Source organism: Leptonychotes weddellii, chromosome 2, assembly GCF_054177405.1.
Source record: "Leptonychotes weddellii isolate Sample4059 chromosome 2, ASM5417740v2, whole genome shotgun sequence".
NCBI classification, from domain to species: domain Eukaryota; kingdom Metazoa; phylum Chordata; class Mammalia; order Carnivora; family Phocidae; genus Leptonychotes; species Leptonychotes weddellii.
Genome location: NC_138370.1, coordinates 86,472,115 through 86,485,294, shown reverse-complemented (window position 1 = coordinate 86,485,294; position 13,180 = coordinate 86,472,115). Strand labels below are relative to the sequence as shown.

Genomic DNA, 13,180 nt, shown 5'->3' with positions numbered 1-13,180 from the left:
TGTATATATATGTACGAATGGAATTGCAAGGTCATATGGTGACTCTGTGTTTAATTTTTTGAGGAACTACCATACAAGACTGTTTTCTACATCATTTTTGTGTTCCCATCAGCAATGTGCAGAGGTTTCAATTGTTCCACACCCTTGACAACACTTGTTATTTTCTATTTTTTAAAATTATAATGATCTTAGTGGGTGTGAAGTAATATCTCATTGTGGTTTTGATTTACATTTCCCAATGATTAATTATGTCGAACATCTTTTCATGTACTTATTGGCTATTTTTTTCAAAGAATTTTTATTTATTCACTTGAGAGAGAGAGAGAAAGAGTGAGAAAGAGCATGAGTGGTGGGGAGGGTCAGAGGCAGAGGGAGAAGCAGACTCCCCACTGAGGGAGCCCGACGTGGGCTCCATCCCAGGACCCTGGGATCATGACCTGAGCTGAAGGCAGATGCTGAACCTACTGAACCACCCAGGTGCTTCTGGCTATTTTTATACTTATTTGGAGAAATGTCTATTCAAATACTTTACCTACATTTACTTTTAAAATGGGTTGTCTTTTTATTGTCAAGTTGTAAGAGTTCTTTATATATTTTAGAGACTAGATTCTCATCATATATATGATTTGTAAATATTTTCCCTTATTCTCTGGGTTCTTTTTCATTTTCTCAATAGTATGATGCACAAAAGCTTTTAATTTGGATGAAGTACAATTTATCTATTTTCTTTTGTTGCTTGTATCTTTAGTGTTACATCTAAGAAACCATTGCTAATCCATGGTTGCACAGATTTACACCTACGTTTTCTTCTAAGAGTTTTATAGTTTTAGCTCTTACATTTAAGTCTATGATCTTTGTTAATTTTTTTATATGGTGTAAGAGGTCCAAATTCATTTTTTTTCACATGAATATCAATGTTCCAGCACTATTTGTTAGAAAGACTATTCTTTCCTCATTGAATGGTCTTGACACCATTGTTGAAAGTCACTTGATCATAAATGTCAGTTTATTTCCTGACTGTCAATTCTATTCCTTTGATCTATATGTCTATCTTTATTCTAGTACTATATCATCTTGTACATTGTAGCTTTGCAGAAAATTTTGAAATCAAGTCTTTCAACTCTGCTCTTCTTGTTTAAGATTGTTTGGGCTATTCTGGGTCCTTTCTGTGTCCATATTAATTTTAGGGTCAGCTTGTCAATTTCTTAAAAATAAAAGAAGTTGGAAATTTTGACAGAATGTGTTTAGTCTGTAGATCAATCATCTTAACAATACTAAGTGTGCCAATCTATGAATACAGATGTCTTTCCATTTATTTACATCTTCTTTAATTTCTTTCAAACAATTTTAGTTTTCAGTACACAAGTCTTGAACTTTTTGGTTAAATTCATTCCTAAATATTTTATTCTTTTTTTGATGATATTATAAATGAAATTGTTTTCTTAATTTCATTTTTAAATTGTTCTTTACGAGTATAAAGAAGTACAGTTGATTTTAATATATTGATCTTGTACCCTGCAACCTTGCTGAAGTCATTTATTGACTCTGATTGTGTATGTGTGGGTGAATTCTTTAGGGTTTTCCATCAGATCATATTATCTGAAAATACGGTTTTATTTCTTCCTTTGTGATCTAGATGCCTTTTATTTCCATTTCTTGCCCAATTCCCCTTACTAGAGTTTCTACTATAGTGTTAAGTAGAAGTCGTGAGAGTAAACATCCTTCTTTTGTTCCTGTTTGTAGGAGGCAAATTTTCTTTTCTTTCTTTCTTTCTTTTTTTTACTATTTTAAGTATCATGTTAGCTGTGAGTTTTTCATAAATGCCCGTATCAAGTTGAGGAAGTTCTCTTCTATTCCTAGTTTGTTGTGTGTTTGGTTTTGTTTTTATCATGAAAAGGTGCTGGATTTTGTCAAACATTTTTAAAATGTCCATTGAGATGATCGTGGTTTTTTATCCTTTAAACCTTTAAGCCCCTATTAAAATGGTGTTTTACTTTGACTGATTTTGCTATGTTTAACCAAACTTGCATTTCTGGAATAAATCCCACTTGGACATGTTGTATGATCCTTTTTCTATGTTGCTAGATTCTGCTCGATAATAATTTATTGAGAATTTTTGCATCTGTATTCATAAGGAATATTGGTCTATAGTTTTGTATTCTTGTGATGTCTTTATCTGGTTTTGATGTCAGTAAAATAGTAGCCTCTTGAATGAGTTAGAAAATATTACATCCTCTTCTATTTTGTTCTTGTTTTTGGAAGAATTTCTGAAGGAGTGGTGTTAATTCTTCTTTAAACATTTGGTAGAATTCACCAATGATGCCATTTGGTCTTAAGCTTTTTTTCTGTGGGGGGTTTTATTAGTTGACATGCATTTTTTATTGCTAGTGACACTAAAATTTTATTTTTACTGTTGTTTCTACGTGTTACTTTTTTCTTTTTAATTTTAATTCCAGTATAGTTAACATACAGTGTTATATTTGTTTCAAGTAATAGTGACTCAACAATTCCATACATCACCCAGTGCGCATCACAAGTTCATTCCTTAATCCCCATCACCTGTTGACACTAACATTTTAGAATATATGTTTTCATTTATAATCCTTTTAGGTACATCTGAAATTTTAATCCTTGCATTGATCTGTCACAGTGTTTTATATAAAATAGGTATATACAGGTATTCCCCACTTTTTGAAAGTTCATGTTGTGCCATTCACTTTTGTAAAAGACCTACATTAGTACTTGTTTTAGTAAGTGAAAGAAATCTGAAGATGATTTTCACTTTCACACAAAAAAGCACAAGTTGAAGACCGCACTCTGCATTGGTTTTGCAGCAAGTCATTATAGAGGCAGTGCACACCCCAAGCAACGAGATTGGCGCTGCCGAGCTCCTTCCCTGGAAACTGTACACAGTAGCTCTGCATCAAGCCGCCATAGCTTTGAGCTCTGTGAGCATCCGTGCTTTATCTCCATTTATTTTGTGCATGTATTAGCAAGATGTGTCCTGGGGTATCAGAAAAGGCTTTACAAGGTTGTTTTTTGGTCTGGGAATACCCAAAAAATTTTCCACATACCATAGTGGTAATTGCTTCTTCACTTTACATCATTTTGACTTAACAGAAGGTTTCACGGGAATGGTCTACTTTTGGATAGTGGAGGAAACCTGTAATACTTTTGAATAGTGGAGGAAATCTGCAAAGGGCAAGTTTCTCCTCATTACTCTTATTATTTTAAAGGATATTTACTTTTTAAAAGGTAAAATCATAACTGTCATACAGGCAAAAAATGAATATTAACATTTATATCTTATAAAATATAGAGTTGATATCTCATTAATTCATGAGGAAACCATTAAGATGTGACAACAGGTTTGAAAAAGAATTCAATGAGCCACACATCTCAAGGCAGAAGGAATGCTGAAGTGAGTTTACGAATAGATGCAGAACTAGCTTATTCCATAGGTAGGAGAGGTATATTCATCAGAGTTCTCCAGAGATAAGAACTACTAAGATATATAGATATATAGAGATGATAGAGATATATCAGAGATTTTTATAGGATCTGGCTTACGTAGTCACTGAATGTTGAGAAGTTTCATAGTCTGCCATGAGCAAACTGGAGAACTAGAAAATCTGATGGTTTAACTTCTTCTGAGGCTGAAGGCCTGAGAACCAGGAATTTCAGTGTTTGAAGGCAGGAGAAGATGGATGTCCCAGCTCAAGGAAAAAGAGAAATTATTCACCATTCTTTCACCTTTTTGTTCTATTCAGCCATCACTGGATTGGATGATGCCCACAGCATTAGTCAGAGTGAATCTTCTTTTCTTGGTCTACTGATTCAAATGTTAATCTCTTCTGGGGAAACACGTTCACAGACATACCCAAAAACAATGTTTTACCAGCTCTGTAGGCATATCTTAGCCCAGCCAAGTTGACAGGTGAAATTAACTATCACAGAAGGGAACTCAATGTCCTTCATTAGATATACTTCATTTGAGTGTTACTGGTTAATGTATTAGTTTGCTAGAGGTGCCTTAATATAATGCCACAGACTGGAGAATTTAAACAATGGAAATCTTATATTCTCACAGTTCTGGAGGCTGGAAGTCCAAGATTAAGGCCCTACAGGTTTGGTTTCCGGTGAGGCCTCTTTCCTTGTCTTGCAGACAGCAGGCTTTTTGCTGTCCTCATATGGTATTTTCTCTATGTGCACACTCCTGGTGTCTTTCCTCTTTATATAAACACACCAATCCTATTGGATTAGGACCCCACCCTATGACCTCATTTAATCTTAAGTATCTCCTTAAAAGGCCCTATCACCAAATATAGTCACATTGGAGGTTAGAGCTTCAACATAGGAATTTGGGGGAGAGAGGGACAAAATTCAGTCCATGATAGTTATCTACAATTTACAAGAGTTGTAAAGTTGCTCAGACAATGAAAAGTGTAGAGACCCCACACTTAGATACCTAGATGATGCCTAATTTTCAACTGAAGATATTTCCTTTGAAGATATTCCATTGAAGATATTTCCATTGAAGAAAGTCATTTACATTTTCCCCTACAATGAAAAAAAAAGTATTTGCTATTCTTATGTTTATTTATCCAAATGAATTTTACAATACTGTTGTATAATTTTTACAATTGTGCTAAAATTTAAACTAGTATGGTTTAAAATTTTAAAACATGGTGAGAGGAATTTTACATTGGTATTTTACTATATGTTTCTATCCAGGAACATTTGAGGGTTTTGTTTGTTTGGTTGGTTGGTTTTAAGCTCTCATTAAATCTTTGCAGTTTTCATCATTTGGATTCTGAACAATTCTTAACTTCAAAGTAATTTATCTTGGTATTGTGAGGGAAATTCCTATTTCCTTTATAGTTTTTAAAATAGTCATCACTGGAACCTAGTGGTTTTTAAAAATAATGAGTTCTGTACCCATCATCTTACATTTATTTTTATTTTTACATTCATCCTTATAGCTGGGTAAATTGAGAATGTAAGTAATTTGACTACTCATGGTTCCAGTAAGAGCAAATTGATTGCATCTAAGAATAGTGTGTCTGTCTCTGCATGTGTACAAGTGTGTGTTGGGAGGGGGCTGGGTAGGAACTTGAGACAACTACCTTAAGGATGTCTTCTTGGAATTAACGCTATTTATCTTGGAGACCTAGATTCCCAGAGCTGGATTAACCATTTCCTGTGATATGGCCTCTCCTGGTTTTGGAAGGAACTAGGAAACAAGGGTTAATTGTACAAGTAATGAAGTTCCTTGAGATCCATGGTCCATTAGCATACAAGTTACTTAACTGTATGTATAGCTCTTCTCCAGATTTCTGGATACTACTGTTAAAAAAAATGTTTTGATTTAGATTTTATTCCTTTGCTCTTGGAATACTCAGCTTTCTCTAACACAGAGTTCCAGGCTTTTTCAAGTCTACTTAAGTCAAAGTAAGTGGCAACCTCATGAGTGCTACAGTAGCATTAAGCATTCCCTGGGATACCTACAGAGATCATCTGGAAGGGATTATTTGTTTCAACAGATTTTCAATGCAGATAAAACCTGTCCATTTTGGAGAGAGAGGTCAGAGAACATATACCAGCCCAGGGAAGAATATGCCGGGTTTTAAAGCTCCAATCGCTTCATACTTCTATTTAACATCCTAGACAGGCATCTAGAGTTACACCCCTCCTGGAGACTTAGGAACAAATGCTTTCATCTTTTGATACACTGATCTTTTGAAACCAAACATGTTCCTAAATCGAGGAACACTGTACTCTCACATCTTCCGAGAAGCTTTCCCTAACCCCAGCCTACCTCCCAAATTGAATTACCCCTTGTCTGAAATCTTACACCACCTCATTTTATTCTTCTATGGCCTTGGCACCGTCTCCATTTGTGTTGTTCATGCTGCCGATCTTACCTCTCGCACTGTGCAGACAAGATCCTGCCTGATTGGGCATCTCCCACTGCACTTACCCAAATGCTTTGCATATAGGAGACGCTCAAGATTAAGAAATTTTCAGGATGGATATTTTGCTAATCTGTAGTACCTGGAATTTTCTACTGAAAATTACCAACGTTCAATTAACTTCAATTTCGTAGTTTGGGATTTTTAGAAAACTACGCCCGCCCTTCAAGAAATGCCTAACAATTTAACCAGGGCTAGTGCCAGTTTAGGAATAAGACATTATCAACCCACTTCTATCACATAAGGATTTGAGGCCTATCATCATCTTTCCACGTTGTCTAATTCAAGTTAGGGTGGTAAAAGAGAACCTTTTTTCTTTTAGCAGTCTGGTCTGCTCCCCTTCTCTGGCCTCATTCTTTCCTTTTGTTAGTCAATGACTTCAGCCTCTGCCTTCGAGTTTAACGGTTTGTGCCCCACGCGTACCCCCTCGTCTTTTGGTGATTAGAGGTGTTCAAAACTTATTCTGACACAGAATCCTCCCTCATTTCCGATTCCTTTACTTCTTGGGGGTGGGAAGAGTTTCTTCGCTTTGAAACGCTGACAAGGAAAAAGAATGGGGGAGAAAGTTGCATTTAAACGTTTCAAAGTTGAGTCACGGCTGGTTGCACAGCAAAAGCTCCGCAGTGTGGAGGAAGACTAAACGTGGCTTGGATGGCGCAGGGTTGGGCTGGGGCGACTTCTGGGGAACGTAGCCGGGGTCGAACCCCTAGAGCTGCGGAGGCCTCTGCGGTCGCCTCGCGGCTCGCCCTCCGCACCTCCCCCGGCCCCGGCGGCGTTGGGCTCCCCGCCGGGACTGATGTCGCGCGCTTGCGTGCTGCGGCCAAAGCTTCCGACCCAGAGGCCGGCCCCAGAAAGCCCCGAGCGAGTAGGGGGTGGCGCGCAGGAAGGGAGGAGGGCCGGGGGCGTGGGGGGGTGTGGGTATTCGGGGGTGGAGATGTAGAAGATGTGACGTCGCGGCCCGGCCGGTGCCAGACCAGCGGATGCGGTGCCCGCGGTTGCTGCCGGATCCCGGGCGCTGCAGCTAGGGCAGGCGGCCCTCCCGAGAGCGGCGGCCGCGGAGACACCCGGCCCTAAACCCCAGCTCCCGAGCCCCACGGCGCACCGCGCACTCGGACAGCCGGAGAGGGGAGCGGCCGAGCGGCTCGAGGCTGGGGGCCCGCGGGCGCGGCCGCGCGCTGCCGGGCGGGAGGCTGGGGGGCCGGGGCCGGGGCCGTGGCCGTGCCCCGGGCCGGGTCGGGGGCCGGGGCCGGGGCCGGGGGGCGGCGGCTCCCCGCGCCACTCCAGGGGCGCGGGGACCCCGGCAGAGCCCCGGTGGGGCCATGGCAGCCGGGAGCATCACCACGCTGCCCGCCCTGCCTGAGGACGGCGGCAGCGGCGCCTTCCCGCCCGGCCACTTCAAGGACCCCAAGCGGCTGTACTGCAAAAACGGGGGCTTCTTCCTGCGCATCCACCCCGATGGCCGTGTGGACGGGGTCCGGGAGAAGAGCGATCCTCACAGTGAGTGCTGGCCGGCTCTTCCTCCCCCATCCCATTTCCATCTCCTGTGGTTCTCTCCCCCACCCCTCCATTCCAGCTTCTTCCTTCTCTTCACTCCGACCTTAGTGGGACGTGTGGTTTCTTTCCGCGCAGCCCTCGGCGGTTTCGGGTTCACCACTCGCCCCTTCCTCCCCCGGAGCTGCGGTGTCGGGTTAGACACTTCCCCCGGCCTCGGAGTGTGCCAGTTTCCCCTGGGAAACCAGGTCCCCTGGGCCTAGAGCCGCAGGGTGCCCGGGCCTGGCCGGCGGGCTCCCTTCGCGCACACAACCTGTTGCTTAGGGGACGCTGGCGGCGGAGAGGTGAGCGGGCTCGCGGAGATGCCGCCCGGGTCCCCACCGTGAAGTTCCAATCCCTTCTGTGTTGGGGGTGGGCAGTCCCGCGGACAAAGACGGAGGGACCAAAGCTGACTTAAGTGCTCTTTATTGGAAAAATACCTTCCCAGAGTCGTGCCCCGAAACTCCGACTTGGTAGGATCCGAGCCAGCGGGCACACTGCTCTCACCCATTTATTTCTGTTTTTTTCCTAATTGCCGAAAGCTTTCAGAGCAAAAGATATGGACTTTGTTAATAAAGTGCGACACACTTTTGTTTTAATAGTGACAGAAGCTGCAAAAACTTTAATCTTCCACCTGCAGTTATTAGCTTTGGGACCTTGAGCCTGTTTCCTCATACCTAAAGTGGGGGTAACGTCTACCTTGCATCAGGTTTGAGGATCAAATTAGAATTTATACAAAGTGCGCGGAGGACTCCTTTCACTAGTGTACACTTTCCTGTTCTGTAAAAACACACACACACACACACACACATCTATTTGTGGCTATAGAAATAACACTGGCCTACAGTTATTGGTTCTCAAACTTGAGGGGTGCATTAGAATCACCTGGGGGGCTATAACACACTGCTGAACCTTGTCTCCCAGAGTTTGATTCCTTAGGTCTGGCGTGGGGCCTGATGATTTGCATCTCTGTCAAGTTCCCAGGTGCTGCTGACCTGGGACCACCCTTTGAGACCAACTGGTGACCACCCTTTGAGACCAACTGGTCTATAAAGTAGAGGAGGAAAAGGGCATAAAATGGGCTGATTAACAACACTGGAAGAATCTGAAAGAGAATCAGTATATTTTAACTGTCATCCTGTAAGTGTAGGTGAGACCTCCGTTTTAAAAGCTCTGTGTTTGGCCTTCCTTCCTGGGTTTCAGGTGAAGAATCTGCCCAGGTGCAGAGCTTCACTCCCCAGTAGTTACCTCTTTATCATGGGATGCTGATGGAATGTCATTCACACCTGTGAGGTGACCGAGGACGAGGCCAAAGCTTTGCCATCGAACCTGGGTTGATGAATGAGAAATGTGCTTTTATATTACTTGGGTCTTTATTGATTCCAAAATAACAACAAGCAAAAGATGCAGGTCTAGTTTTTTTTTCAGGCCTGCCGTAATTTTTAAATTTTATCAACCACTTATATTATCCAGTAAAACTGAAAAGATACTTGTAACCCAATATATATGGGTTAGTGCTATTTCTCTATTTTAGTAACTTGAATAGGTTTCACAAAATTAAGTTTTAAACATTGTGTTTGAAGTTTGTTTTGCAGTTGTCTTCTAGGTCCACACAACTGATTACGGTCAGGTGCATGTATGTCCTAAGTAGTTTTGTTCTTTTCTAGTAGCACAAACTGTAATAAAAAAGGAGCATGTTCTATGACTAGGAGACAGAAGAATTCTCCTCCAGATGAGGTTCATGGTGGGGCTTCCCCTAGTCCTTTTTTTAAGACACTTCCTTAATTGCGGAATCATTTCTTTTTTTCTTTGAAGCTTTTGATACTCTTTCCTTTAGAATAAAATGGTATGGGGCTAGTGAATGAGGATAATTCTGAATTGCATAGCACACTACCACCCTTGTAATAACAGCTGTTAAATTTTTCTTCCCAACTATGAGTTTTTCATAATCTTCTTTTAACTCACTGGTTCTCAAAGGACAGCGATTTTGCCCCTGCCCCTCACCCCCAACATTTGGCAAGGCCTGGAGACCCTTTTGGTTGATATTTGGAATAGTGCTGCTAGTACCTAGTAGGTAGAGGCCAGGGATGCTGTTAACCATCCTACAATGCCCACGATACCTCCATTATCCCCAGCAAAAAATTTCCTGACCCCAAATGTTAATTGTGCTAAGGTTGAGAGTCCTGCCAACTTGATAACTAGCTAAAGACAGCATGTTGAGAGTGAAGAGTAGAATACTCATCCAAATTTGTGGAAGATAGGGATTTTTAAAAAAATCATCTTTTACCAGGCAATAGGCTGACAAGAATAAAAACCTAAAATGATGAATTTAGACCACGTCTGTGTAGCTCAACCTGGACATAAGTTTAAGTACAGTATATTTTTCTGGCATGTAAAAGATGTACTGATAGTTGACCAAACCAGGGTAAGACTGATGGGAAAGACACAAGACAAAAATGATTATGGACATGATACAACAATATCTTCCCAACCACATCTCCTCCATTACCCAAACAAATAAGACTGACAAGAAAACGTGGAGAAAGAAAAGAGTTAATGGTTGGCATAATTTCCCACTAAATTATGGCTCAGATATCCAGACCTATTTGAAAAGTTGAACAACCCATGGCCTCATTCCTCAAACGGTTTTGTCCAGTTGACCTGAAAATCTCTCAGAGGTTTATTACTTTGGCATTAACATTTTTTGCCCATATGTCTTCTAAAATCCAAATACCTTTGGAAAGAACAGTACAGTCATTATCAGATTTTAACATTTAGTGTGAGTTAAATTGTGAGTATAATTTCTTCCCCCATAGCTGACTAGGACTGGAATTTAGGGAGGGATGGTATAAATGTGGGGTGCTGGTTAGGTGTGAGGGGTGTGGCTCAGGTGCTGAAAGAGAGACAGGGCAGGGAGGTGTGGGGCAGGGAGGGCAGAGGTAGAAATAAAAGGGGAGGAAGAAGATGACTGAACATCAATTTTCCAACTTCTCAGTGTTGTTGAAGGTCACTTTTGCTTCACACCTGGGTATTCTTCTGTGTTGTTTTCACTTGACAGGGCTGATTTTCCTGCACTTTCTTCATAGTCCTGGAGTAACTTTCTTTTGACATGAGAATTTTGATAAAAGCAAGATGTGGTGACAGAGTCTATGTTTCTCCAGTGTGTGTGCTGCTCACCCAGCTTACTTGTGGTGTCCTAGATGTTTTGACTGGCCTCTTCAAATGCCCATGGGATCGTGTAACATTAAGTATATACTTTAAAGCCGTGAACCATGTAAAAACTTCAGAAGAAAGAACATTTTATCCCAAAGAGCACGTACATACACCATGTGCTGGAGAGCAGTGAGTGAAATGTATGCTGCTTATGGACAGTTTAGCATTAAATGTATTCCAGATGCTCTTATTTAGGAAAAAATGGTGGTAGTAGCCGTGCTGTTTCTACCCTTGGGCTTCTCCTAGGAGGTGGCGGCCTGTTTGCCATACTTCTCTGCTTCCAGGCTCCAGCGGACACTGAGACTTGGAAAGGCAGGGGGACCTGCCCACTCCTGTGTGGAGCAGGGATGGGATCCTGGCCCTCCTGACACCCGTGCCCTTTGCCACGGCACGTATTCCATGCAATTCCAGTCATAAAAACAAGGGCTTGTGAAATTCAGAGGGAGGCGTCAGACCTTGTAGTTCACTGATCTTGTTTTATTTTATTTTTTTTAAAGATTTTATTTATTTATTTGACAGAGAGAGAGATAGCGAGAGCAGGAACACAAGCAGGGGGAGTGGGAGAGCGAGAAGCAGGCTTCCTGCCGAGCAGGGAGCCTGATGTGGGACTCGATCCCAGGACCCTGGGATCATGACCTGAGCCGAAGGCAGACGCTTAACGACTGAGCCACTCAGGCGCCCACTGATCTTGTTTTATAGAAGAGAAGATTGAGGTTCAGAACGGTAACTGATGACCTGAGTTCATCTGCTGGTTTACCCAGTGATCATCCTGAGTGAGCTTCTTGCTCACCTGGTCCCTTGCCTTCTCTTCCTGCCCTCCCCCAGCCTCACTGCACTCTTCCATTCAGTCCCAAGAGCACCCTCCAGGGCCCCCCCTTTGTGGGCTTCCTCCATTTCTTAGCACTCTGGCCAAGTGCAGAATGGAGTTCTTACTAGTTCACAGGTTGCCTCTAGTTGTGTTCCTTGGGTATGGGATAAAGTCACCTTTTTTCTCTTCCTTCATATAAATAGCACTATTGATGCAGTGATACTAGATTCTCTCCCACCATCTTTTTTGGGTAATATCTGGCAAGTGGATGCCACGAATTTGCCTTAATAAACACAGTGTTTACTGTAATGCTATTTATGTGCAGTAAACAAATGAAGTAAGAATCTAATAGCTCATTTAATCATGGAAATCATGTAATTGGTACAGCAATGAAAGGACAATTCATGAGTCATAGATATTACCACACCTTAGAAGCCTTTTAAGAAGTGTTTGATGCCAAGTGACTTCAGTGTAGAAAAGGCAGTAGCTCCTTGGGACACACCCTGAGGGCTCTCCTTGTGTTTATAAAATGGCCAGTATGTAATTAGACTTTGACAATGGTGTAACAATAGCGTTCTAAGTATTCTCACTTAGATTTGATACCATTTTGAATGGATGGCCATGATTTTTAAGTTTAATTTGAAAATAAAACATTACAGATGTAATAAAACACAAATCATTCTTTATATGTTATAATTATAAAATTGACTTCATTCATCCATGCATTGATTCTCAGAAATCACCATCTGTGATACTGAAAAAGGTAATTTTTAGATCTGGCATCATTGGAACTGTTATTTTTCAACCACAAGATGCCTGTACAACAGGATAATAACTACACATGTGCCATGGCCTTTGCTTGTTTTTCCAAATTCCAGTGTTTGTTGATTTTCCAAAAACCCTGCTTGGGCCCCTTTGTCCTGTAGCACACATCTGTTAGAAGGCTGGCCTGGGGTAAGAGCTGAAGACATGAACTGGAACAAGGCAAATCAGCACATTCAGGGCAAAAACCTGAACCCCATGAGTATATTCTGCCCAAGCAAATATATTTTGTTTTACTTGTTTTTGAGCTGGTCATTTTCTGCACTCTGAGATCCGAGAGCTGGTCTTGTAAATGCTATCAATGCTCAATAAATATTTAATGCTTGATTGTTTGTAAAATCATTTGGAAGATTGTATCATTAGGAAATGCAGTTGTGGCAGCATGATTTGCAGTGTTTCCTTGTTGTATCCATTGTTAGATTCGCTATTGTGTTCTCTTTTGCTATCAAACTCCTCCTCTAAGCTAGGTTATTTATACCCCCAGAAACTTAGGGGAAGACTACAAGTGGTGACTCCCAGGGAACTTTACCTCTTGAGCCATAGACCAGTTCTTAGAAGCCAGACTAGTCCCATTCTAAATTCCTGTAGGATATTTTTAGTTTGAAGAAATTTGGAGGACCTGGAGGCAACAGACAGCCAATATTCAGTGTTTAATTTATGTCTCATCCCAGCTGTCCTCTGTCACTCTTCCTGTGCAAGGTGACTTTTGACCAGTGTATCCTTAATGCTTGCTTATTCATTTACAGAAATCTGTAGTGCATGTGTGTTTATATTTTCAAAGGGCTACTCACTTCCCCATATTAACTTACCCTCTAGATGGAATTATTCTGTAGAA

General features: G+C 41.6%; 1 protein-coding gene across 1 annotated transcript in view; it reads left to right on the top strand.

Annotated features, from left to right (window-relative positions):
• The first annotated feature begins 6,608 nt into the window (after positions 1-6,608).
• Positions 6,609-13,180, top strand: part of FGF2 (fibroblast growth factor 2) — a 65,002-nt gene continuing 58,430 nt past the window's right edge. The window contains 2 exon segments of the mRNA XM_081811927.1: positions 6,609-7,013; positions 7,016-7,469. Coding sequence (XP_081668053.1) covers positions 6,624-7,013; positions 7,016-7,469 — 844 coding nt within the window. The 5' untranslated portion in view covers positions 6,609-6,623.